This window comes from Diceros bicornis, chromosome 13 (genome assembly GCF_020826845.1).
Source record: "Diceros bicornis minor isolate mBicDic1 chromosome 13, mDicBic1.mat.cur, whole genome shotgun sequence".
In the NCBI taxonomy this organism is placed as follows: Eukaryota; Metazoa; Chordata; class Mammalia; order Perissodactyla; family Rhinocerotidae; genus Diceros; species Diceros bicornis.
In genome coordinates, this window is record NC_080752.1 from 41,090,761 (window position 1) to 41,118,197 (window position 27,437).

Genomic DNA, 27,437 nt, shown 5'->3' on the forward strand with positions numbered 1-27,437 from the left:
TCCCAGGACTGGCCCCTATTCCACCTCACCCCACAGAGGGCTCAGCCCTCACATGGGGTCAGGGGTCACGAAGCAGGAGAAAAGCCCAGAAAGGAAATCCTGTGATAATCCACAGGGGCTGCAGGGCACTCCCTGTGGGCAGCTCACAACAACTCCCCAGAGCAGATGCTAATGCCATCCCCATTCTACAGATGAGCACACTGAGATGGGAAGGCCCTTTCAAGTGGCCTTCGCTTCCCTGAGCCCCGGGCTGGAGCCCCTGGGGTGCACTGAAGCCCAGCCTTGGGCAAGTGGCTCTCCTGGCCCGGCCCCTCCTGGGGTTGCTGAGGATCAATTAACAGAGACTTTGCCCGGGGTCTGGCACACAGGGACCCCTCGGTGACCAGCAGCGGTTGAGCTGGCCTCTCACCTCTTACACGTGGGGAAACAGAGGCCCAGAAAGGGGAAGTAGTTGTCCAAGGTCACAGACTGAATGTCAGGTTGGGGCTGGAACCAGGGTGCTGGTGAGACCTGACCTGGGGGCCGGGGTAGGGTGGCAGGCACGGGAGGGCAGGAGCAACAGGTCCCCAGCATGGGAGCCCTGGAGAACGGGCCCCGCCCACGTTTGCTCCTTCCTATTAATGAGCTTCTGTTAAGATTTTATTTGAACAAGGCACTTTAAAACCACTGATCTCGCCACCGCCGAGGCCTAGAAAGGGATGCCCTCTGCCTCAGGGCACACAGCAAGCCCGGCCTCCGACTCCGGCCTGTCTCCTGGCCCAGCTTCTTTCCCTCTGGCCTCAGCTGCCTCGTCCTGTGCCACCCCTTCCCCCGCCAGCTCACCCCAGGAAGGGGTTATCTAGGTCTGGGGGACCCCAGGAGAGAAGAGAAGGCAAGGGATTTGACTGGGGGCTCCCAAGGGCAGGGCCGAGCCTCCACCCTCCTCCAGGGGCCTCAGTGGGGGAGGTGGGCAGCTCTGGGCTGGGTGGGGCTCATCATGGGGGCTCTGAGGGATTCCAGGCATGGCCCGGCCCCTGGGAACCTTCCTGCAGAGCTCCCCCACCCTGGGCTCGCACGCCTCTGCACACGGGTGCTCCCTGCTTTGTGGAGTGGCTCCTCAGAGCTGCAGCATCGCATTAGCCCAACTGCAGCTCGTCCACTCCGATTCTGCTCCTGGTTACTGACAGCAGAACGTCACCTCCTTCCGTGGAGACTTTGTACCTCTATTCCCAGGGCCTGGGCTTCTCTGCAGCCAGCCTGCTGCTAACCAAGACAGGTTCCCCATTGACGAATGGTGGTGGTGGGAGTGCTGGGGGTGGCCAGGTACCAGGGATAACATAACACCACGGATCCCCTGACTCACAAGGACCCTCCCTCTGCTAAAGCCAGATGCTATCCACAGGCCTGCGGGGTGGGTGGTATCATCCCACTTCCTGGAGGAGGGAGCTGAGGCCCAGAGAGGTCAGCGACTTGCCCAAAGTCCCCCAGCCAGGGAAGCTGGCTCAGAATCTGCTCTCTGCACCATGGTGGCCTATGGCTCACAAGGGCGTCCCAGCCACCACCACCTCGAGACTCCTGGGGTCACTGACCCAGTTCACAGATGACAAAACCGAGGCCAAAAAGGAGACGTGACTTGCGCAGGGCCACAATGCTCAAGGCCAGGGGCACAGACCCGTCCACGTCCAATCCCAACAGGAACTGGGCCAGAGCAGGTACTGGCTGGGAGCGGATGCCTGTGGGCCTGATGACCACGTGCAGGAGCTCAGCGGACGCCAGAGGCAGCGGCCTTGAAAGGCCTGGAGGGAAACTCTCCTAGTGCCGCCAGGGCCAGCTCTGAGCCTTTCCCAGGTGGCCGGATGCTGGAGTAGGCCCAGGACTTAGATAGATGGGGAGCCAGGCCTGCCTGAGTCCTAAGAAGGGAGAGGCCGGCCCAGGGCCAGGCCTGGGTGGCCCTCACTGACAACGCCCTGGCACAGCCGCACTCCCGTTCTGAGCCTCCAGGGCACTGAGCGGAGACCAGGAGCCTGTCCTCCTGCCTCGGGCCCACTCAGCTGGGATCAGACCCACTCAGGCTGTCTCTGAAGACCTTGCGCCTCCCCGCACCTAAGACTGTGGTGAGGCCCTGGTGGCCAGGTTCTCATCATCCCCAGGCCTGGACCGTCTCCTTGCTGGAACTGGATGACCCTTTGGCCCTGCTGTCATGAGGATCCCAGGAGACAACAAACGTGAGAGAGTTTTCTAAACTGCAAAGGGGCAAGATTACAAAGAAAAAGGAGGATGGGGCAGCTCTCGATCCACCACGTGGGGCATGCTGCGGTAGGGGCAGTCCAGACAGGAGCTCTGGTCAGAGCTCAGGGAGCAGCCAGCCCAGAGACAGACAGCTGGTCCTTTGTTTCATTCACTCACTCACTCACTCACTCACTCAGTGAACACAGGCCTCTGGCCCACCCTATGGCAGCTTCCCCTCCAGTTTCCAGAAGTCTGAATCTGCAAACTCCAGGGCCTCCAGCAGGCAGAAGCAATTGAACACAAACTCTCTTTGAAGTTAAAATGCATGGACCGGGGACCCCTGCACATAGTAGGTGCTCAATCAATATCTGCAGAATCAAATGTGCATTCCTGATCTCGGGAGTGTGGGTCCCGGGGTCAGAGCGCCTGCGCTCTGTGAGACCTGAGTAAGTCACACGCTGAGACTCAAAGGAAGAGTTTCCAAGGAGGGGATGTGGCCTCACGGCCAGACCAGCTCCTGCTTTTGATGGTTCCCTCCCTCAGCCACTGGCAGAGGAAGCTGGGGTGGAGCAGAGCAAATCTGGCCCAACCTCCACCCCAAACACACCCACACCCAGCCACACACCCACCAACACCCTATCTGAAGGCTTTCCCGCCCTTTTCCTTTCCTTAACAGATGCAAATCCACACTCCCCCAGCTGGCCCCCAGAGGGCAGTCATCCAACCTGGAGGGGGTCAGACTGACTCTGCTGTCTCCCCCTCCCAGCCTCCTTGCTGGCCCCCCCAAGTCTGGGCTAAGCACAGAGGGTTCAGGGCTTTGCTGGCAGGCACACAGTGTGCAGGGACGTAGAGCAGAGACTACAATCCCCCACAGGAGGGCTCCCGGGACCCAGTGCCATCTGTCTGACTTCAGCAGCTGCCCTTCCCTGGCGGGACCCTCCTCCCTCGCCCAGGAGGCTCCGCGGCTCTGGCACTTACGTCTGGGCTCCCGGGGTCCATCCACGGTCACCTTGATGGCTCGGTGGTAGGTGGCCACTTGGGTGGGGTTGGTGAACACGGTGATGGTCAGTGTGAAACTCTTCCCTGGGGGGAGTGGGAAACAGAGGCAGGAGGTTGGCACCTGGAGCTACTCACAAACCCTGGTCTCCCACCCATGTGCCACCCTGGAAGCCCCTAACCTTCCCGAAGGGGCAGGTCTCTCTCCTTTGACCCTGGGCAGACGATGGAGCTCTGGGTGAAGTTCAAGCTGCTGGGGTTGGCATTCGAGGCCCTGGCAGCTCTTGCACCTTCCCCCTCCCCACACTCTGGTCAACCCGGCTTATCTCCTCCCTGCTTCTCGGCCTTTGTGATGCTCCTTCTATCCAGAGACCCTCACGATTTTGGGATGGGGAGCCAAGATGGGTCCCTATATTTTTTTCTTCCTGAAAGTAACTAGTGATCTTTATAGAAAATTTTGAGAACACAGAAAATATAAAAAAGAAGAAAAAAAAATCACCCGTAGTTCCACTAGCCAGAGATAAACAGTTAACATTTTCTCCTCCAATCCTTTTTGTGTGGGTTTGTGTATTTACATAGTTAAAGTGATACTAAAATATATTTTTGCACCCTGTTTTTTTTTTCATTTAACATTACATCATAAGCACTTTCCTATGTCATTAAAAACTCTTCCTAAACTTCATTTTTAATGGCTACAAAATATTTCAGCTCACGGAAGCCTCATCTTTTATTTATCCACCTCCTTACACTTGGGCATTTACGTCGCTGCTGATTTCTTATTGGTGCATGCAGCAGGGGCCAAAAAGGACTGATTTGGGAGCTGCAGACATTTCATTCGTAGACACAATTGTTATTTCCAGAACTCTGTTCTATTTTTAGAAAGACATTTGGCTCCAAAGTCTCCATTCAAAATTCCTGAGAGGGGAAAAAACTTTTAAAATAATATATATATTTTTTTTACCATTCAAAATAAAATGAAAATGACCTTTTGTTCATAAAAATCTTTGTCCGCATCTCTGCTTATTTCCTCAGAATAGATTCCAAGAAGTGGCGGGTGACTTCATTGCATCAGAGGGTTGGGACATATTTAGGGGCGTTGATCTCGCTTCTGAGATGACTCTCCAGAGATAGTCACCGTGATTGGGGACTGGGGTGAGGCCGCGTCCCACCGTCCCACCCACTGCCGTGCCATCAGCACTGTGACCGCGTCTATCGAGGTGGACGACCTCTTACACGCTCCTGACTTCATCTGGCTTTCTTCTGTTACTAGTGAGAGTGAACCACTTTATAGGTTTACTGTCTGTCCTAATCCACACAAATCATTGCTTCATGTTCTTTTATCCTTTGCTATGAAGGTTTAGTGCCTTTAAACTATCGCTCTGCACTAAGCTTGTCAACACCTTCCACGTCCTATTGGTGGCAATCAGTTTCCCAGTTCACTGGCCCTCACATTTCACTTTCTCACACTGAGCTGTTTTGCATTTTCAGTTCTACCTCCCGTCCGTGATTTCTCCCATCGTTTTTACGTTTAGGCAGATTTCCCCAAGTAACAAGCAGATAAAGGTTACCTTTGATAAACAGTATTCTCTCTACTTTTTGCATTTAATTCTTTGGTTCTCCTGGGTTTACTGGTTGGGATGGTAGAACATAAGGATTGTTCCTCGAAGGGCAGCCCAATTCTCCCAGCACTGTCACTGAAGTCAGAGTCCCCTCTCCTGTCCTATCCTTCATTATCATCAAAGCTCCACACCCTACTGGGGAGAGTGTGAGGGGAGCTTCGCTGATCTCCCAAGTCAGACTTGACCTCCCCCTCCTCTGCCTCTGAGCACCCCTATCTCTGGACCCCAGTTATAGGCCCGGGGATGCCCTGAGGGGAGGCGCCTATGGCTTGGTGCAACTGTGTCCCCCAGGGCTGGCCCAGGGTGGGCACCGGGTGAGGCGGCCTGAGTGAACCCCTCTGCTGTCCCTGCACTCCCAACAACCCTCAGGGAAGGCAGGCTTTGGTCTCCCCACTTCACAGGCCGGAGATGAAAACTCAGGGTGGGGACCCAGAGCTTACGGTTGTCTCTGCCCGGCTGGGTCCCTGTTGGTCCAGTGATCAAGCGAAAACTCTAGCCCCAGAAGCAGGAGAATCCAGAACAGAAGTAAACCAGCTCAGCTGCTGGGGCCACACCAAGGAACCCAAGGGCTTCTGAGATACGGGGGGTTGTGGGGGCTGGGGGTGGGGTTTATACTGAGGTGTGACTCAAACTGGGAAAGAGTGGGGGCCTCTCTGGAAGAATTCTCCAGAGCCAGCTGGCTGGAGGAAGGGATGGAAATGCAAACCACACCTGCCCCTGGAGTCCTGGGTCAGAGGAACAAATCTGGCCCCTCCCTCTCAGACCACAGGAGCACTTTCCATGGTTTCTGGAAACAGAAAGTGCAGAAGGTCTAGGAAACTGCCAGGCAGGTGGCCTCAGGCCCCCTGCCCACCCCTTCCTGGGGACCTCCCTCCCCTCCTACCGCTTTCCCTCACTTTGAGGTCATTTTCTCCCCAGATCCCAACCCCCAACCAGTCGGGCACTCTCCGGGGGCCCCTGGGCTCTGACTCTTCCATCACCTCCTTGGTGCTGCAGGTTGCCAAGTGGATGGGGACTTTAGGTGGACAGTCCAGAGCCGGAGTGACTGGGTCCAAACACCCAGGCCGGATGGGCCCCACCCACGCAGCAGCAGCCCTGGCTAGCTTCCTGATGTGCCACTGTTTCTCACCTCACCGCCTCAGGTTTCCACTGAATAGTCACCTTCTCGGAGAGGCCCTCCCTGCTCACTTTATCTAAAGTAGGTATTTTTAACTTGGCATCTATGGCCCACCTCTTAGAATTGAGCCAGCCCATGAACTGGGACAGAGAAAAAATTGTATTGTCCCTAATGGCTAGTCGAAATTGAGCATCTCTCTAGAGTATGAACGTAGGCACAAACCACAGAGGCATCAGGGCAGTCCCTGTGCCCTTGTCACCAACGGACGTCACAGACACTTACGTTACACGGCTATCACGTTACAGACAGTGCAAGTTTCTCTAAATATCTTTTGTGCTTGTCACAACTTCAAAATCACGGTCGTCATCAGACCCATCGCTAGATGGTGTTATTTAACACGTTAACAGAGCAACACCTTTACCACAATTTTTAAAAATGTTTTGCTGTGTTTTAATATAATTGGTTTCTATTGTAATCCTTTATATTTTATTTTATTCCTCAAAAAACATCACTTTGACCAAGGTATATGGGCTTCACCTGACTGCTGAAGGGGACCACGGGGCAAAAAAGGTGAAGGAGCTCAGTTTGAAGCATCACAGAGCCCCCGGCTCCCACTCAACCTGCTGGAATTTCCCCGTCATGCCTATTCCTTCTCATCATCTGCTATGTATTTATTTCATTTTGTCTCTCTCTACTAGACCGTAAGCTTCCTGGGGGCCAGAATTTTTGTCTTGTTCATTGTTGTGTCCCCAGCCCCTAGGACAGCATCTGGCATGCAGCAGGTGCTCAATAAATGTTTGTTAAATGAATTAAGGGCAGAGATTACTGCTCCCATTCTACAGATGAGAAAACTGAGACTCACTGAGGGGCAATGGGTTGCCCAGGTCACATAGTATCCAGGCAGGGCCCAAAGAGGTTAGGACGTCTTGGAGCCTGCCCCTCTACAAAGACACTAAGGACTTACTCCTGGGGGGTGAGAAGCCCCCACTCCCACCAGGCAGCACACCACAGGCCACACCTGAGGTCCCAGTCCTCCTCAGCTTCCTCTCACTTTCCAGGCCTGGCAGCACCCCTCCCAGGTACCTGCAGAGAGGAGGGAGGGAGGGGGGAGGGGGGGTGGGACCTGGGAGCAGGAGTGGGAGGGAGGGGCAGGAGTCAGGTACCACAGGAGGGAGGGACCCCGTGAACCAGGGGTGGGGGAAAGCTGTCTGCCTGGATGTCCCTGGCCTCTGTCTGCCTAGCGGCAAACCCAGCCATCCATCTCCTTCGCCCTCTTAGAGAAGGAAGCCAAGCAGACAAAGGCCATGGACAGCTTTGTGCAGGAACGCTGGGAAAACCTGCCATCAGCCCGGAGTCCAGGACTTGCAGACCAAGGCACGCCAAGGGCTGGCCCCAGATGGAGAGGGAGAAGTCCTAGTCTGGAAGCAGCTGCCCCTTGGGGCTCTGAGTGGCCCACAGGACCCAGGGCCCTGGAACCATCAGCACACACAGCCGGGCCCGTCCCTTGGGCAAGTCGCTGTCCCTCTCTGAGCTTGGGTTCCTGTGGGACAAGCCTCAAGCACAGGGGCTTCAAGGACAGCAGGAGGGGACATGTCTCAGGGGACCTCTGGGTTTTCTCAACATCAGCCCAGAAGCCATCTATCTCCTCCCCAACTAGTGGTCCCCTAAGCCTGCACCCACATATCTCATTCCAAACCTCTCTCCACATACTACGGTTTCTTTTTAACCAGTTAAGGACAGGTCAGGAACTCATGCTCTTTTCGCTTACACCTAGGCCAGTGGCCGCCTCCTCGAGGGCATTTTGGGGATTTGTGGTGTGTGGTCCTCAAGAGGTGGGATGCAGGGGTGGGGGGATGCAAATGCTCAGCACTGCACAGGTAATGAAGTATTCATTCTTCCTGGGTGTGAAAAATTTGCTTATAAAGATTCTCTGAGCCATGAGCCTAACTCAACTTTACATAAAACAAGGCAAATGTTTTGCATGCCTTTAATATCTATTGAATTTTCCAGGAGGGAAAACAGTTTTTTCTTTTTTGTTTTTTTAATTTTGTTCAGAACTTTGCCAAGAATTGTTCACAACTTCAGAAAATCCTGTCATTGACGGCAGTGTCTCGTCAGACTCTGAGTCATGGACACCTGGCCTGTCATGGCTGCCGTGGCGGTCATGGGGCTTCTGAGAGAGGCTGAGAGAGGCACGAGCATCCGTCCACCTCAAAGCGCAGCCTCCCCCCAACATTTACATATTCAAGTGGATATTTTATTGTAAATTACTTTCCCTCTTTTCCTCTACTGTAGCTATGAAATTACATAGATGTTGAAACTGCGTGTAAGAGGCAGTTACGTTATCTACACGTTTCATGATAAGGAGGGTAAAGGGCACGTTACAAAATCTTTGTTGTAAGAAGGGGTGCTGCGTCTGGCAGGGTGGGACCACCGCAGGAGACACCAGTGACTCGGTTTCCCTCCCTTCCTTTTCTCAGTTCACACCTTCAGGCTTATCGTGAGAGCTCTGGGCTGGTGCTGTGTGTATGTCTTTCATGGAAAGCTAGCTCCCTGGAATTTGGACAGAATTAAGGCATAAAAAGCAAAGAAACAAGCAGAAGTTCCCATCTGGCTTCTTAGTCCTGGCAGAAATCAGAGAGCCAGGGAAAGGCTCTGTCCCAAACCCCAGCCTCCTAAAGTGGCCCAAACTGTGTCAATCTCTGACCTGTTCTCTCAGAGGGAATTTCCCGATGGCGGGCTGGGCACAGCAGACGCCTTGCTGCATGCCACCGGACCCTTGCGCACCCCCCTCACTGCCAGCCGCCTCCACTTCTCCCACTCGACAGTTCACACCTCCTGGGTTTCCCCCACCCCCGCCCAAACCGCACCATCAAAGAGAATCAGTGACTGTCACCACTCAAAGGGACTTCAAAGATCTCCTGTCCCAGGCATCTGAAGTAACAAAATCTCTAACATGTATCCAGCTCTCGATATGTGCCATCTGATACACCTGTACCAATTTCCTTAATCCTCACAGAATCCCACGAGGTAGCTACCATTATGATCTCCATTTTACAGATGAGGAAACTGAGGCACAGAGAGGTTAAGCCATTTGCCCAATGTCATCCAGCAAGTCACTGGCAGAGCTGGGACTGAAATCCAGGTCGGCTCGTTGTAGAGCCCAGGTTGCTCCATACCATGAGCCTCCGAGGTCTGAAAGTCTGGCGGAGTTCCGCAGGCCTCAGAACTCCCACAGGCCTCTTCCTGCCTCCCAGGACCACCGAGACTGGTGAGAGAATGGCTTATAAACTCAGCCTCCTGCATCTCCCAGAGCCACAATCCCAGCCTCAGCTGTGCCAAGAGCATGCTGCTGAACAATGCTTTGGAAACTCATCCCCCCCCCCCCCAGGCCTTGCGGGGTGGGCGCAGGTCTGTGGGCACAAATGCCACAAAGAAATCATTTTCAGCCGCAGAACGGCCAGACACGGTCTCGGTAACTCAGAGCATCACCATTTCCTCTCTTTCTGTATCTCACCTCCCAGGAGAGGGAGGAGGGTACCACGTTCCTGATGCCTTGCTGGGCTCCCGGGACTGACCTCCCCTTCTGCTTGCCTCACAAGGGGCTGCAGCTATCGTGGGCCTTCCCCCCACACCGCTCGCCACCTGGGCCGGCAGACCCGGCCACCGCCCAGCGTCGAGCCGCATCTACCCCCGATCAGTGGCAAGTGACTCTCCACTCACAGCTGGGGCTGGGATTAAGTTGCAAAAGGCTTGAGAGATTGGGATGACAAAAGGGGCTTGGAGACTAATTAGGAGCAGCAATGAAAGCTTAATTCATAAAAGCAAACATTTTCCATCCATCAACCTGCAACCAGTTAAGGGCAACGTTTGAAAGAAATCTGTGCGTGGGGAAGGGAGCCAACAGGAACAGGAAATGTTTGAAAGAATGTAAACTATTTCAGTTTCATAAAAAGTAACAAGTAAACAGTTATTACATGCAAATAATGCCCTGGTTTTAATTAATGCTGAAAAGTCAAAATATGTTTGACATTTGTATGTATACATTGAACGGTTGGGAGGGGAAAAAATGGTGCCCAGATGCCCGTTTCTGAGCAGGGCTGGCGGCTCAGAGGGAACTAAAACCTTGAGAAGGTCTTGTTTATTGGTGATGAAAAGTACAATTCTGTCTCAGCCTCTGTGGAGACTGGGGGCAGAGGGAACCTAGCTGACTTTCTTAACAAAGCTGGATGGAAGGGCAGGCCAGGGGTTCGGGAAGGGCACTCCCCACTTTTCAGCGAGCTGGTCTTAAAGGGCCAGCGAGCGCTCAATTCTCCATTTCGCCCAGGCAGGGTTTCTAGGACTTCTCCACCCAGAAGTGATGATGGGTTTCAGGTCCCTGCAGCCTCCCACTCAACAGCCCCTGGCGGCAGCCACAGCAGCGTCTGGTTCTGCCTTCCTTCATACTGCCTGAGGTAGATCAGAGAGGCAGAGCGGCACACCAGCCTTGATTCTGGGGTGCGAGATGGCAGCCTTCAAGTTGTGCTTTCCAACACTCAGCATCCTGCACTGCTTTCGTTTCTTTTCTAAACCGCCTGAAGGCTGAAAGATCTGGGGAAACTGTGGCTTTAGGAGACCACAGCTGGGGAGAGGCAGCCTCGAAATGGGGTGGGGGGAGATTCTGCCCCAGTGGGGAGAGCAGCTGGGGTGCTCAGGCCCCAAAGACGAGCCGAGCATTTGTCTAAGCCAGCCTCTAAGCATGCCTGTGGGAAAAGACCTACAAGGCCCCTTTTTGAGTCTGTTAATCCACGATCTTCTCTCAGCATCTCTTATGAGACTGCAGCGCTTCATTGGGAAAGAAGGGAGCCATGGAAAGCTTCACTGGGAGAAAGCTGTTTTTTGTGGCGAGACCCTAACTTTCCTCACATCCTCAAGGGGTCTGTAACACCCTAGGGGGTTCCAAACCGCTGTTTTAGGCAGAGCTGGGCCTGGAGACCTGTTTCTGGGGCCCCATTGGGAGCCCAAGGCCTTGCTCTGGGCTTCCTCCCCCCACCTCTGCCGCTGCCGCCGGGCTGGCGGGTCTCCCTTCCGCTCACCTCGCCCGCTGCGGCCCACGAAGCGGAGGTCATTGAACCTGGCCACTTGGTTCTTCATGACGGCCGAGGCATTGCGCAGTTCAGCGGAGTAGTTCTCGTCATTGCCCGCCATCACAGTCACCAGCGTTCCATCTGGCACATCCCCCAGAGCCACCACCTGAGAGCACGGGGGCAGGGGGACAGCTTAGGAAGGTAGTGGGAGGGGAGGGGTAGACGGGGAGGGGCTGGGCCGGGCAGCTCCCCTAGGTCCCAGGCGCACTGCGGATTTCTCAAATGCTGGGTGGAGAGAGGCTTAAAAACCAGAGACCTTCCCCCAAACATAACAAAATCAAGACGACGAAATCTCTACCTTCCGTACCAAAATCCTAGAACAACTGGTTAAGCCGTGTCCTGAGAAATTATCCTTTCAATTAAATTAAATCTAAGCTCAAGAGCTGTGAATGAACCCGGCCACTATGGTGTGGGGGGCAGTTCCCCTCTTCCCTTTGGCTTGAGCAAAAGAGGAATCAACACGCTCCTAGCAACCATGTCTCTAAGTAAAAATCATATCAACAACAATAATAACGGGACTGCTCCCCACACTCAATTAATGCAAGAGCCTGTGGAGTATGAAATTTGGCCCAGAAATGTGGCCCAGGCCCAGTCTATCGGCCTCTGCAAAGCCTGAATTCGTTGTGCAGGGAAAATGCAACACAAGTTGGTGTTTTGAGAGAGGCTGTACAGAAAACCTCTTTAAAGTGATAGAGGGGCTTTTGATGGCAGGAGGATGCACCTGCTGGGAATTGCAGGATGGGGGTGGAGATGCCCCCCCACAATATGGTCTCCCCCACCCCTCCACCCCAAGGAGCCTGGAGAGGCAGATGCCTTTTGAAAAGGAATCAGACTGCAAACGCAGTCACAGCCATTTAAACGTGGCCACCGCGTGCACGGACCAGGGATCCAGATGGTAAAAATTTCAAGGAGAAAATGTTTGGGGTCTGATTAAAAAGGCCAGATTTCCTGTCAACATCCTGTCTTCTTTTAATTTCAAAGATTCCTTTTAAGCTCCAAGTGACAGTAAAACCTCCGATCTGAGGATTAAAGTCACACGGGCCTCTCCCTCCCCCTCCTCCCCGGGAGATTTTCTTCACTGGTATTTTAAGATGTCACCCGGGAGACCTCAAAGAGCCACTCATCCTTTTTTCCAATTTGGAGTCGTCTTAATGGGAGCAAGGACGGCCTCAGCTGCCAGGAGCCGCGGTTTCCAGCCACCTCGGGCACCTCCACCCCCAGCCGCTGCTGGCCCTTCCTGCCCGGCCCTTTCTCACGGCAGCTGTGAGGTTTAGGGGAAAACCAAGGCGTTTTCGTTTCATCTCGCTGCCCCCTTAAAAAAAAATGAAAATGAAACAGTCGCCTACTCCCTGGCAAAAAGAAAAAGATCCTCTGAACGACCGGGGGCTGCCGGCGGTGGAAGCGCCCCCAATCTCTGCCTGACATTCGCGAAGGCGGCTGCAACCATTTAGGGATCAATGTCCCCGATCCCGGCCTAGAGTCGCCCGGTGTAAAATTTCAGAAGCCAGAGGTTGAGGGTGTGAGCAGGAAGTGTTTCTGAAGCGGTGCAGGAGGAGGGGTGCTGCAGCGGAGGGTAGGCCCTATCCACTCTCCGCACCCCACCTCCGGGGTCCTCGCCCTGGTCCCGGGGCGCCTCTTCCCCGCTGCCCGCAGGGCCCCGTCCGAGGGATCCAGGCTGCGGGGGAGCGAAGCCCCATCCGCCCGTTTCCGCATCAACGTCTCTCCGCAGAGCTCCCCGAAGGTGGAGGAAGCAAACCCCCCAAAAGTCATCCCTGCCGGGTGCATCCAAGAGGGAACGCCGAAGCGCCCGGGAGGAGCGCGCAGCGAGACCGAAAGCGCCCGTGGCCCAGCTGCCCGGCTCTCGCGGCGAGGTCGCGGGCACGTCCCCTCCCCGCCGTTCCCCGGGCCCTGGCTTCTGCAGCTGGGACGCCCGGAGCCCCAGGGCCGGTGTCCTCCCGCCCCGGCCGCGCACTCACCTTGAAGGCGACGGGCAGCGTCTTGTTGCAGCGCCAGTGCGAGGGCAGCACGGAGCAGAGGAAGTTGGGGCTGTCGGTGCGCACGAGCTCGCCCGCGTGGTCCGCCAGCACGTCCACCATCGAGCGCACTTCGGGCCGGGCGCGCCCGCCGGGGCCCACGGCCGCCTGCGCGCTCAGCGCGCCGCTGTTCTCGCCCATCTTGCCGCCGCCGCCGCCGCCGCCGCCGCCGCCGCAGGGGAAGGCCGTGGAGGGAGGTGTGAAGCGGCGGCTGGTGCTCGGGTCTACAGGAATACGCATACCAGCGGCCGTCAGGGCGCCGGGCGGGCGGCGGCGGCGCGGCTCCCCCGAGGGCGGCCGGCGTGGGCGCCTCCTCGGCCGCCGCTGCCGCGAGAAGCGGGAAAGCAGAAGCAGCCGGGCCGGGGCCTCAGGGCGCAGGGGGCGGCGCCCGGGGACGCCCCGCCGGGGCCCGCCCGCCGCGAGGCCTCGCCGCCCCGACGGCCGCGCGCAGCCCGCTCGCTAGTCCCGCATCCTGGGCGCGCGGCCCGCGTGCGGCCGCCCTCGCGGCGGTCCCGGCTGCCTCGGCCGCGGCGGGGCCCGCGCAGGCTGTGCTGCCGCCGCCTCCTCCCGGCCCGCCGCCCGCTCGCGGCCGCCCCGCCGACTCGCGGCCGCAGCCCCAGAGCAAATCCTGGAGAATCAAGTGGCGGCGCCGCGGCCGCCCGCGCGGGGTTAGTACCCGGGGGCCCGCGAGGGCGGGGCCGGCCCGAGCGACGCGTCGCACAGCCAATCGCAGCCCCCATCGCGGGCACCTCGGCGGCGCCGGCGGGGGAGGAACGGGGACCGCCGAAGGCCGCCCAACGGGGAGGGGCGGAAGGCCCCGCCCCGCGGACGCCCGGGGTTGGGGGCCCCCGCGCGACCGCCCAGGGCTCCTCTAGGGTTCTGGGGAGCTGGGGCCGATGCTAAAATTTGTTTAAAACGTGCGGGCCCTACAGAAGGCTCACGTGCCGCTGTCTCCGGGGCCGAGTCTCCCTGGCGCGGGGGCTGCAGCTCCCCTCCTCTCGTCCTTCCCCGCTGCCCACGCCCGGGCCTCCCTAGTTCGAGCTGCTCTCAGCCTCTAATGCCTGCACCCTCAGCCGGGGGCCGCGGGGGCTCCAAGGCCGGTGACACTGAGCGGGGAGCTGCCCCAAAGAGGTTTCTCACTACCCCCCTTCCTGCGCCCCTGCGCTCCGCAAATTATTTTGACCCGAGAGCCTCCACCGCACATGAGATTATGCACGCCAGCGGCCTCTGCGGCTCCCAGCCCCGTGCAGCTTTGGTCCCGGCCTCGGCGGCCCCAGTGCCAACCTGAGGACAGAGGGAAGGGTGTCCCCTACGGGCCTGCATCCGGCTTGGGGGTGACTAACCCCGTTCCTCTCCGCTCTGCCCTCAAAACAACTTTCAGGATCGCGCAGGCCTCGCCGCGTTTGTTCTTCGTTGCGGCGGCCTGTGGCTCTTTGAAAAACACGTTGGGGCCTGAAAAACGCGAGTGTTTCCCCCTGAGTTTTCCCCCCCGCGCATGTAACCACGATTCTGCATCGTGGAAGAGGACACGAGTCCGTTGCGAGAAGATAACTGTGCAGAGAACGCGGGAATGGACGCAAAGCTAAGGGCCCGGCTTCCAAAAGAGGGAATTTTCTTCCTCCAAGTGGGTGCAAACTGGCCCCCGGGGGTCCAAACCCACGTCTTCCCGGGCGGCGTGCTCCGGCCGCGCCGCAGGGACGCAGACGGCTCTGCCGAGGCACTGTCTGCTCACTGGCCTTGGGTCCTCGCTTCCACTCTCAGCCGCGCGGCCCAACCGCTCCCGGCGCTTCATAGCAAACAATCCTTTCCTCTCCCGCCTCCTGGGCCAGGCGAGCGGGCCTGGGGACAGGCTACAGCGGGGAGGGGACCTAGAAAGCTCCAGCATCCATTCACGCTGGCTTATCGCCCTAGATGAGCTCCCTGGAGTCTGGGGAACGAATGCGTGCCGAGTCTCCCTGCCGTTTTGGAGGTGGGGCTGGATATTCGTTGTTGCCAGCGCTCGACAGGTGCAAAACGACGAATTCCAAGCCTCGGGAGCAAAGAAGCATAGGATCCCATGGTGGCCGAAAGATCCCGCCCTGGATCTGACCCCCGCCCGGTGCGCGCCATTTCGTCGTCGCCAAACGAAATCAAGCCCCGCGTGCGCTCCAGGGCGGATGGGCTCTGGCCCAACTTCGACTACCTAGAGAGCTGGTCCCTACCCCTCTCGGAACCTCATATCAGCCCCTCACGTCATTTCCAAAGCGGGGACGGCGAGGGTCCCTTACTGGACTGTTTTATAGAGCCTACACCTCAAAGTTGCAGATCGCCGGGGCCAAGGCCCGCGCGCTCTCGGGAGCGCTGGCACTAGCAGCAGAACCAGAAAGAGCGAGGGATCGGAGCCTTGGCACGTCCTACCTCTGGGAGCTTCCCGCCGAAAGGCCCGCCGCGTCGTGGCCAGGTAGGGCCCGGGGCCAGGGAGGCCGGGCGACGCGTGCTACCCCGGGGCGGCTGTGGGGCCAGGATCCGCTGCGTCTGAGGTTTGTAAATTCGATTCGTCTAGTGGTTTCGGTTTGCACCCGTGCCCTTAATTGTCCCTCCGCCTGATTTCTCCCTCTCATCCTACGGCGGGTTTACAAACGGGTTTCCTGAGAATGGGGCTCCTGTGCGTCTCGGCACACTCGCACAGGACCCGGTGCGGCTCCAGCCCTCGGGAGGGCGCTCGCTGCCGGTGGGCGCCGGAACCAGGGGACCCGGGTTGTTGGCGCTTGGGTCCCCAGCCGGAGGTCGCCGAAGCCGCCGGGGAGGGAGCAGTTCCAGGAGCCACTAGGCGGCGCACTCTGCCTTGCCGCACAACCCCCGGAGTTGTGCGGCCAGGCCCCGCGCACAGATGTGTGCCAGCTGCGGTCTGTCCCCGTGTCCAGGCGCGGCGGGCCGCCTCCTGTGAGCTGCCCTTTCTGGACAGGCGTGCCGTACGATTCCTCACCATCTGTGCGGCCACGTCTCGGACAAACCAATGGCTTTGTGTAGGACAGAAGGCTGCCCTCCCCATGGACGCTTTCTGCCTTGGCATCTCTGACACCGGAGGGTCTCTAAGCCCTCCGCCCCGCAGAACGTTCTCCCTGCCAGAAACGCATAGTCCTTTCCTGTCCCGTTCTAGGGGGCTGAGGGTAAGGAGAACGCACAGAAGAAGAGACCAGCTCCTTCCCAGTTTCGACCTATGCCCAAGCTACTTCCTCGATCCCAGACCATCAGACCTAGGGTCATCTCTCTCTCTCTTTTTTTTTTTGGCCATTTTGAAAGACAGTTGGACAACTCCCACTCTCCTGCCTGGGACACACGGATACCCTCTCCCGTTCTCCCACCAGACAGACAGACGAACAGCCTGCTTTCTCTCTAACGACTCCTATCTAAGAGCACCCCAGCTAAGAGCACCCCAGGTTGTCCACAGCGGGGGGGGGGGGGGGGGGGGGGGGGTGGGGGGGGTGAGGAAGCCAGTAGGTTCTGCTCACCTTGGCCCAGAGCTGGGTAAACGGGACTCAGCCTGGGGCCTGCAGAGCCTGGGTTCTGGGGGCCACTCCCACCAGCGTCCTTTGACCCTGGGAGGGGATCCACCGGGTCAGAAGGGCCTGGTGCCAAGGCCCCCTCCTTCTGCCGCCTGAGGGTGTGTAGGAGTATGCTCTAAGTGCGCTCCTGGCAGTGAGGTGCCTGCGAGTGGCTCCCCACCAGCCAGAGAGCTTCCAAGGGCAGGTCTGAGTCCTTGAGAGTCTTGGTGCCGGAGGAGGGGTGAGGGTCCCCCAGTGTGCCAGACGATGGACATCTATGCTCTGGAGAACCTTACAAGAGGTCCACTGGTTGTGGAAGGAGCTTGGGTCTGCAGTTCCACTGCCTTTCTTCCACCACCTACCGTGATCTAGGGGAAATTGCTTAAAACCTCTCTGAGCCTCATCTGTTTTGCTTGTGAATTGGGGGTAATAATTAGGGGCTTCCTCATAGAATCATGTGTAAAGCACTTAGCACAGGCCTGGAGCATAGGGGGTCCTCCGTCCATGCGAGCTGTCACTGTCGTTATACTGGAAAATAAGGCCTGAATACTCCTTGTCAGGGAGCCTTTGGCAAGTCTCTTCCCCTCTCCGGGCCTCACCCTTCCCATTTGTGAAATATCCAATTCTCATGTTCAAAGCTTGCCAGGACTCAGAGTCTAGTCCATGGCCATCCTGTCCCCCTTGGTTGGCCTGCGGGCTGCCTGGGGGAGGTGAGGACTGTCTGTGACCTGCCTCCAGGCGGAAGCAGCTCGCAGGAGGGTTTTTTAGCAACAATCACAGGGCTGTCCAAGCCTGGATCTTGATGACTCACCTTCCCTAGGCTCTCAGACCCTCACCCTGGAAACCCACTGGCTGCCATCCCTTACCCCCCCCCCCCCACAGGCAGACACTTTCCTAAATGGGAACTGGCGACACTGTCAGCCACCTCCCCCACCCCTGCTCACCAGGAAGCGTCTGTTCCCTTTATCCTGAGTTTCAGGGGAGCCCCAGTCCAGTGACTAGCACAGAGGACTTTCTTCTAGAAGCTAATGATTTCCCGCCGTCTGGTCTCCACACCCCTACTCTGCAGGGACCCATGGGGAAACCCCTGCCTAGTGCCGTGGAACTCCAGGTGGGACATTCCTGTCCCTCGTCCCTCACTGAGCCTCCGTTTCCTCTTCTGTGAATGCAAGTCGTTCTAATCGCTCTATTTCACAATCGGAGGATTCGAGACTCAGTCTAGGAGGGGAGGGGCATTGTGTTTTAGCATACCTAAAATGCCATCAATTGTTCCATGTGAAAGAAAAAGAAAGAAAATACTGCTAAATAAACTAGAACTTGCCTGCATCCTGATTTCAGACATATATATTTATACATATGTAATTATAAATAATATATATTACATATTATATAAAAATATATTTATAGAAAATTAGTGAGAAAGGGTCATGAAAAACAGTAATATAGTCGAGGGGTTGTTGCCTGCAGGGTTAGGGGTCCTCACCCCGGAGGCTCCAGCTCTGGGGTGGTCCCTCCTCAGCAGGCAGCCTCTCTGAATGCTCGGAGGACAAGTGCGCTTCTCAAATTACAGAGGTTTTTTTTTTTTTTTTGGAAAGGGGCAGACTCAGAGGGGATGGGGGGAAGGAGGAGCTGGGAGAGTGCTGTGGTTGGGACACAGCTAACTGGCTCTGCTGTTGACTGGCTGTGTAACTTTTGCGCCTCTCTGAGCCTTGGTCCCGTGGCCGGGAAAATGGGAGAGCAGTAACAGCCATGTTCCCTGAGGCACCATGTTTTGGCTTTAAGTGCGTCGTTCCATCCTCACAGCGACTGTACATGGTAAGTATTATGTCCATTTAAATGAAGAGGAACGTTCCGCAGGGTTTTCTGGGCTAGGGAGGACCAGAGGCAGGTGAAAAGCCCAGTCCGACTCAAAATTTGGGGAGTGGAGTCACCACCTGGTTATACACGTCAGCAGACCCTTCAAACCCGGACTAGGAGACAGGGAGGGGCCGCCGGGTCGTCTGCTGAGACCCACCCACTCTGCTCTTTCCTTCGGCTACAGAACGTGCCTGTGAGAAGGTAGATTCGCTGTAGCCCCCAACTTACAGATGGGAGCACCGAGGTCCGGGAAGGGGGAGAGACGTGACCTGAGTCGCCAAGGAAGAAGTGAGACTCAGACTGAGCTTGGGCAGGGCCAAGGGGCAGCGTGGCGCGGCCCAGAGCGGCCGGCCTGATCTCCACCAGCCCCGCTGGAGCCCGCAGGTGGAGCTGGGGCCAGGACGATGATGGTCCCACAGGTGCCACCTGCCAGCCTGGCCGGATGCAACTCTGAGCGTCCATCTGCAAGGGGAAATGCCAGAGTCGGCCTCGGGCTCCCTCCTGGCCTCAGCATCCCCATCTGAACGATGGGAGTGCACTTCCACAGCCCCTCTAGGAGCAGGGCCGGCTCCCCGTGGGACCCCTGATGAGTTTCACTGTGACCTCTGGCTGGAGCCCACAGGCCTTTGGCCGCCTCCTCAGGTGGTACCGGCTCCGTTGTGTCTCTGCAGCCGTGGAATCCCCAGCTCCCACCCCACCCTGTGGCAGGTCCACCGGGAGAGGGCGCGCAGCTCAGGGGCTCGGGGAGCCTGGCACAGGGGAGAGGAGGCAGGCCCCATCAGTAGCCAGGGGAGTGGGTTCTGGTTTCCGCTCCCACCACTTTGTCTGGTCTTCCTACTGCCCTCCCTGCTCCTCACTTTTGTCGTCTATGAAACAGGGAAATGATCTGGTAGAGCCCTTTGGTCTACGACTAATAATTGCCCTAATTTATTGGACTCTCGCTGTGTGCTGCAGCTTTACCCCAATTGTCACTAACCCTCATCGTGCTTCGGCAGAGTAGAGATTTTATTCTCTCCACTTTACAGATGGGGAAATCGAGGCTCAGGGAATAAAGAGCTTCCCCCTTCTGGACCTCAGAACCTGAGGGCCCTTCCTTCAATGTGACTCCTTGGTCCGGGCTCCGTCTCTGCTCTGCTGGCTGTCACAGTGCCTTAGACCCTCCATCCCCAGCAGTGGGTGGGTGCAGAGCTACCTGCTGGGAGAGCCATCACATCAGAGGACTCTTCCACTGGAGGCGGGGTTGGGGGGTGAGAGGGAGCTGGGTAGCTTGGAGCCCGGAGGGCTTCTGGGAAGGGTGTGCCCTTTCCCCAGCCCCAGGATGGCACTGCAGCTCTGGAGAGAGAAAGGGCTCCTTTGAGTGGCTGTTGCCTTTCGAATCCCCTATGGTGGAGGAAAGATGGGAGGATTTCCAGATTCAAAATGCCTCCCAACAAACCTTAATCAGGTGGGAAGAGTAGGAGCCAGTCAGAAACCAATTTTTGGAATAGGATTGGAACCCTGGGATTAGAATCCTGAGCTCGACTAATCCTTGCTGACAACAGCTAAGCTCTTCCAGCATGCCAGGCTCATGCCACACTTTATACTTACATACGACTCACAGTACTCTTATGGAGGGGGTACCCTTATCACTCCCGTTTTACAGGCGAGAAAGCTGAAGACAGAGAGGTTGAGTCAGTTGCCCGAGGTCACACAGCTGGGAGACTGTGGAGCTGGGATTCCAGTCAGGCCGCCTGCCCCCAGAACCCGGGTTCCTGACCACCACGCTCTGTTCTCAGGGACCAGAATCAGATGCTTGGAGTTACAGTCATGGAATAGAATCAGAATTCTGGCACGAGGACTGGGGGCAGGATGCAGACTTTTATCATGTCAGACTCAGCAGGGCTCTGAGATATCGTATCCAAATCTGCCATTTATCAAATGGTGCAGCTGAGGCCCAGGAAGGGGAAGGGTCTCACTTGAGGTCAGAGCCTAGGCCAGGGACAGAGTCTGGAACCCCCTCCCGCCACCTCCCACTGACTCTGGCCCAGGGTGCCTTCCAACTCGCAGCAGGCCCTCCTGGCCTCACCGCCCACCCAGTTGGCTCCAGGGCCCAGCCAGTCCCATTAGGGATTTTCCACCTCCCCAAAAAGGTCCTAATGACTGTCAGTCCTTGTGAAGCCTTAATTAATCTCAGAGGCCGATGGCTCGGAGGAGACTGGGGGCTTTGGCCTTACGCAGATGAAGATTACGGCTCCATTTCATGTGGTGGTGAAGGAACGCCTCAGACATTCCTGCCAGCAATAAAAGCCACATGGCTTTCCAGCGTCGCCCTTGGAAAAGAAAAAAAGCGCAGCCCTTTGCGGAAAGAAATCAGCTATGTGCTGTATGCATGGCATGAGATAAAAACGGGGCATAACGAGGAGGAGAACAGTCGGTCTTTTATGCTGCCTCCCATGGCCACCGAGAGTGGCAGGGCCAGCGGTCACGATCCCAGCTGCAGCCCTGGGAGAGGGGGTGGCCCTCGGCGCAGCGGTGGAAGCCACAGCGGAAGGGCCCCAGTCCCTTCACCTGAGCCGGGTTTGAGCTGCCCCAGGTGTCTCATAGGCGGGGCCAGCTTCCTGGGCCTGTGAGCCGCGCAGCCGCACAGGGCCTGCTCTCAGAAGGGTCCTGCGCTCGGCTTAGTGCTCTGTCCTCACTGTCTTGAAATTCTCAATACTTTTTGAGCAAGGGGCCTGCATTTTCATTTCACACTGGGTCCCCCAAATTATGTAACTGGTCCTGCCCACAGGTCGCCCCAGCTGCCAGTTGCCACGTCTCCTGGCTGCTACCACGTGCCCAGGCCTGGGGAGTAGTGTTTTTTGAGAGCCTACTTCGCTTATAGTATCTGAGTTGAACTTCAAAATGACCTTGTGAATTGGGCAGATATGGAAACTGAGGCTCAGAGAGGCTTCTACATGGCAAGGAAGCCTAGATTTGGATCAGATCCCTCTGACTCCAAAGCAAGTGTCTGAACCACTCCACATTCTGTAGTATTTCACCCTCGCTATGCCCCGTGGGGGTGGTGATGCATATAGTCAAGATTTTTTATTCCCAAATCATGGACGGGAGAACTGAGGCCAAAGGAGTGAAGGTGCTCAAGGTCGCACACAGGCCGTGGCGAATCAAGCACTCGGTGCCGGGCTGGGCAACAGTGGGCCTGGGCCTGGCTCCCTGGGCTGGGGTGTGTCCCACTTTTATAGTTGTTTGTTCCACTTGTAAATTTATTAGCTCTCTCTATGTGGGTCACTGTCTTGAATCCGGCCTGGGATGTAGCGGGAGTCCTGACCCCCACAGCTGTCTGTTCTAAACATCTGGAAGTCCGTCTCTGTGACCCCCTCCACTCTTTCATGCCCTAGTTTCCTCTGCTGCCCTCACTGGCTGGGGAAGCATTTGTGCCTTGTGCCTTGATAAACTCAAAGAAGTCCCAGTCCTAGATGAATCCTAGAGAGTTGGGGCTGAACGCAGCCTAATGACGGTCATGACCTATAATGTGGGCTGGGCCTGAGGCTCATGGACCTGGCTGCTGGCTCCAGGGGAGCCATCCTCTTATTCCTTGCTGGGTGACCCCAGCAAGTCCCTTCTGTCTCTGGGCCTCAGATACCTCAGCAGGGAGATAAGTGCATTGGACCACACTTGATCCCCAGGAGGACTGTCCATCTTCCATGTTCTAGAATTCTGTGTTAAATCTATGACAGATCTGGGGAAACTGAGGCCCTTGAAAGGTGAGGGACTTGCTCGAGGTCACACAGGATGCTCACTGGCAGCTGGACCTGACTCGGAGGCTCCTGCCTGCTGGCCCAGCTCTTCTGCACAAGCCTTTGGGGGCCCAGCCTTGGTCTTGTCCTCCTCCCCCACTCCCCAGCCCACCTTGCCCTCTCAGGTGCTCCTAGTGCCCGGGTCTAGAAGCCACAGCTAAAGGTCCTTGGTGGGAACTAAAGACCTTCTTTGGAAAAAAATGTGCCTGGTGATGGTAACATCTTTTTTTCCCCATGCACATTTAGGTTGTGTCATTGTTTCCGTAATAAAGGCCCCTTTTCCAGGGGTTATAATTTGGCCGGAAAATCGGGAGGAAGGGTCAGACTCTAGGACCCGAGGGCCAGGTGAGGGATAGAGCGCTGGGAAGCCAGGATAAGAAAGACTCCACTGGACCCTGGGCACCCAGGGTGTGCATTGCATGCACACATATACAATGTACATGCTCATGGGCACACATAAATACATACACCCCTCTCCTCATGGGCACACTCACACACAGCATACATGCTCATGAACACCTCTCACATGCACTCACTGGCAACTCACACACACATCTATGTGGTCACCCTGTCATGGAGGCCAACACTGCTATGGTGCAGCCCCACGTGTAAACGGTTAAGTGTACGTGTGTGCAGTGATACTCTCATAAGGAGACACATCTATCCACATCAATACGCACAGACCCATTAGTGTAGACACAGGCCTCGATGCAGGGTTGCACAGACACACACACAGGCAAAGGCACACATCAAGGTTGTGTAGACACAGACCATCCTGTGGACAGATCTACACACAAATGTCAAGGCGGGTATGGATTCCCAACTCAGGGTTTCAGATTTGTTCTCTAGGTGGGCTCTGGGAGGAGTTGAATCCCGGCCGTGGAAGTTTCTGCTTCTCCTTAGTTCAGAGTCATTGACTTTCTAGGTGGTTTGCCGGCCTAGGGCTTCCAGATTTTTCCCCAGCATCTGACTTTTAACTTCCCTCTCTCACAAATGTTCCATGGAGGTGAGGAGGGCCTGCCCTCTGGCCCAGAGAAAGGTGGCTGTGATAGGTGGGTCGCAGGTAGGGTCCCCCGAGGCAGCCTGGGCTGGAGGGCAGAGCATTAGTCTGGGGGCCCAGAGACCTGGGGTCAAGTACAGGCTGAGAGGCCCTGAGCAGGACACAGGGCCTCCCTGAGCTTCAGCCGCCTCACCTACAAAATGCGGGTAATTACTGCTGCTCAAAGGGAGTAAGAAGGGGCTTCTGGCGTGCAGTGGGAACTCAGAAACCCCTGAGACCCCTGCAGGGTGAGTCAGCCTGAGCCGCCTCTGTTAGGGCCTATGTGACACCCCCAGGGACCACAGCATGGGGAAGAGTGTTGAAACCGTATCACATGATGAACTGTTAAAGCAACTGGGGACTTGGTCCTGGAGAAGAGCAGACCTTGAGGGCTGAGAGCTCTGCTTTCAGATCTATGAGGAGCCCCTGGGTGGCAGGGGACCACATGGATGCTGGGGCCAGAGGGTATTGGGCTCCATACAAAGAAAAGAAGCATTGAGAGCCAGCTAGAGATAGAATGAGACACATTCAAGTTGAGGCCAGGATATTGTTGAGGGAGTTCAAGTGTTAGATGGGGCTGGAGGCTGGACCAAATACTAGTGTCCAGCCTCGGGTTGGCTCACAGTAAACATTTATTAAACAAATGAGACAGTGAAACCCAAGCTCTCTTTATGACCTAACAGTCTGTGATTCAGGGGATACCAGCTCTGAGTTCCCACCCTGGCATCTTCACTTGCTAGCTGTGTGACCTTGGGCCTCCCCAAGCCTCAGTTTCCTCATCTGTAAAATGGGAAGAATTGACCTTCTTCCATGCTTTTCCTCCCGTGTAAACTCCTTCAGTAACTTCAAAAGCTCACATCCCCTATTGCTGCCTTTCAGTTTATCCCAAATTTTTGCTCTTATAAATAGAAAATGACATTGAAAGCAAAAAGCATACAGACAGTTAAGATAATAGTTAATACGAAGACCAGGAGAGTGGTTCCCCGCCCTGCCATGGCAAGGGGTGGGGGAAGGAGGGATATGAGTGGAGAGGGGATGCTGGTGGGAACCCTAAGGTCCAATCAGGAGGGGTTTTTTAAAGCTAGGTGGTGGGTATATGGATGCCTGTTTTATTATTATTATTTACACAATATTTATATTTTATATACTTTCTGTTACTATATTTTATAATAAAATATTGTAAAAGAAAAGCAAAAGACTAAAAAAAAGACAAAGCCCCCCCTCCCCCAAACCTCTCAAAAAAGAATTGACAAAAAATGCTTAAATTTGCATAGAGCTTCAAAACTGGCCATGGTGCATCAAAGTTGGGGAGTGTTTATTCTTGGCCAAATCATTGTTTCAAACAAGTTGTCCTGCCCACCAGGTCACTCTAAGCTGAATCACCTGGTGGCTCTGGAAGCCATGCTCATCATGGCAACCCCCCCATACGGAGTGTTTCTGGGCACCCAGCCCCTGCTGAGCACGCTCCCTACTGAGCACCTTAAATTTAACCGTAGCCTTGCGGGTACATGTCTTTAGGCTGACTTTACAGGTGAGCAACTGAAGTTCATTGAATAAGTCTCCTGGAGCCAGCTAGGAAGGGGCAGAGCTGGGATCTGAGCCAAGATCTGTTGAGGGTGGAGTTGTGCCCTGTTGTCTGCAGCAGCCTCACCCCAGGGACCAGGTCCCTCAATTATAATAACTAATGCCATCTACACTTTACGTGTATTGTTTCATTTAATCCTCACAGCCACCTTATGTATTATGTACCATTATTATCACCCCCATTACAACACTAGGAAAACTGAGGCACAGAAAGTTTAGCAGCTTGCCCCGGGTCACCCCACAGGTGATGTCAGAGCTAAGCTTTGAATGGAGCAGCCTGTGCTGCTTGGCCCGGCCCAGACAGAGGTCATGGAAGCAAGACGGAGCTGTGACTTAGGGTTCGCAGAGGACCCCCAGGGACCAAAGGCTGGCAGGGGTGGATGGCCAGGTTGGGGGATGCAGCGGGGGGGATCTGCTCCCAGAGTGACACCAGCCCTATGCAATGAGCTGTGTCCCCTCCGCGCCCCCCAGGCCTGTGGCCCTTGGGGAGGTGCTAAGCCTGTGGGCAGAGCCAAACAGAGGCAGGAGCAAGCTCATAAATCCCCACTTGGCCTGTCTAGGCCACAGGCTCAGACACTGGGCTCTCTTTGTCATTTGCTGTTGGCATGAGTTTGTCACTGGCAAGAATGTGACGTTCATCACCCCTGTGTCTTTGATTGCCCCTGAGCGGGCTTCTGGAGGGGGATCATAGAATGTGCTCAGACCCAGGGTAGGGGCTGGGACCTCTTGCCCCATCTCTGAGCCTCAGTCAAATCGGGTGGGATCAATGATCCGAAAGTCCTTAGCTCACAGAGGCCTGGCCCCACCCCAGGAGCACAGGGGAGAATGTTCCCATCCTGTCCTCAGGGAGCCCTGCACTTGATGGGGAAGAGCTGGGATGAAAGGAAAAGGAGAAATAAGAAACAGACGGAGGAGGAGGCACTAGATTCATTCAGTCAGCAAACATTTATTGAGCACCTACTGTGTGCTCAATAACCTACTATGTGCCAGGCGTTATTGTAGGTGCTGGGGACACAGCAATGGACAGGACAGCCATGGAGCTCCATGGAGCTTTGACTCCAGCAGGGAAGGCAGAGGATACACAAGGAGGCAAATAAATCAACATGCTAATATTTGATAGACTCTTGGGATGTTGAAGAAAACAGACTGGGGCAGAGGGATGCAGAGTGCCCAGGTGGGTGGGTGGGGTGAGGGGGTGGTCACTGATACTTTAGACAGGAGGTGACATCTGAGCCGAGACCCGAAGGTTGAGAAGGACTAAAGTGGAGGAAGGAGAGGGGAGGTGGTGGGAGAGCCCACCGCACAGGGGAACCAGCTTCTCCCACCTGCTTTCTCCCCCCTCCTCTGCCCCGGGCATGTCCACGGCTGCTAAAACTTTTTTCTCCCTTTTCTTTCTTTTGCTTCTCTCACAACAGCCCGGAAAACCAGATGGGGTAAGTTTAAGTAGCCTGACTTGCAGTTGAGGAAACTGAGGCTGGAGATGAGGGGGCTGGTACAGCATCACTTGGCACCCGAAGGCCAGGACCAGCCCCCAGCCCCTGCCCCGGCCTGGTGCCCCTCGGCCGCCCCATCGTCTGGCATGTGGTCAACCACCCAGGTCCAGGCAGGCGGCAGCCAGAGGGGAGTCAGGCCGTGGACACCGCTCCTCAGGGGGCATGGGGCTGGAAATGTGGGCTGCTGGGCAGGGCCCGGGACGGGCAGTGGCCCGGGGCTGGGCGGGGGTCCGGAGCGGAAGGCGCCCAGCCCTGATTGGAACAAGGTGGCAGCACTGGCAGCCCAGCTGGGCTCCATTGATCTTGCCCGGTGTTCCAGCCACCGGGCGGGGCCAGCGCCGGGCAGGCTGCCGGTTTTCCCAGGTGTGGGGACACCCTGGGGGAACGGCTTTTCATGTGGTCGTGGAGCAGGCATGCCACCCAGCACATGGGGGAGGCCAGGGCGCGGGGGGCACGCTGGCAGTGGGGGCATCTGGAGACTTGGAAGCCACAGCTGGCAGATGTCAGGCTCCCGGAGATAGGGTCACGGACTCAGGCTCCGAGACACAGGACCGTTAGAGTCCTTGTCATCAGGCCTCACGTGTATCGAGTGCTCACTGTGTGCCCAGCGCGGTTCTGACCACTGTATATGGTTTAACTCCTTCCCTCCTCACCCCAGCCCTGGAGGTGGTTCTGTGATCATCCCCGCTTACAGGCGAGGAAACTGAGGCTCAGCGGGGTTAAGTAACCTGCCTGAGGTCATCCAGTTACAAGGTTTTGTCCTAGAATAGAAGACCCCTGGAATGAGACAGTCTTAGAGTGGGATTCACAGCTGGTCAACACTGGGAGGACCTTGAAGATCCTTGAATCCAACTCTCTTGTGTTGGAGAAATAGGTCTGGGAGGGGATGTGTCTTCTTGAGGTCACGAGATGGCTTGTGGCCAAGGGGAGTCCAAGGTCAGGACTCACCTCCTCCAGGTTATCTCAGGAGCTCGGCTGGTCCCTGAACGCAAGGTCCCTGAGGGCACTGGCCCCCTTGACCCTCAGTTTCTCACGTTTCCAACCTTTCTGGTTGGTAACCGACAGGAA

General features: G+C 56.3%; 1 protein-coding gene across 1 annotated transcript in view; it reads right to left on the reverse strand.

Annotated features, from left to right (window-relative positions):
- Positions 1 to 13,617, reverse strand: part of RUNX3 (RUNX family transcription factor 3) — a 29,643-nt gene extending 16,026 nt beyond the window's left edge. Inside the window, exons 1-3 of the mRNA XM_058553256.1 lie at positions 13,043 to 13,617; positions 11,016 to 11,172; positions 3,187 to 3,291 (exon numbers count right to left, since the gene is read on the reverse strand). Of these exons, the coding sequence (XP_058409239.1) occupies positions 3,187 to 3,291; positions 11,016 to 11,172; positions 13,043 to 13,339 (559 nt within the window). The 5' untranslated portion in view covers positions 13,340 to 13,617. The remainder of the gene's footprint in view (positions 1 to 3,186; positions 3,292 to 11,015; positions 11,173 to 13,042) is intronic.
- Between the last annotated feature and the right edge of the window lie 13,820 nt (positions 13,618 to 27,437).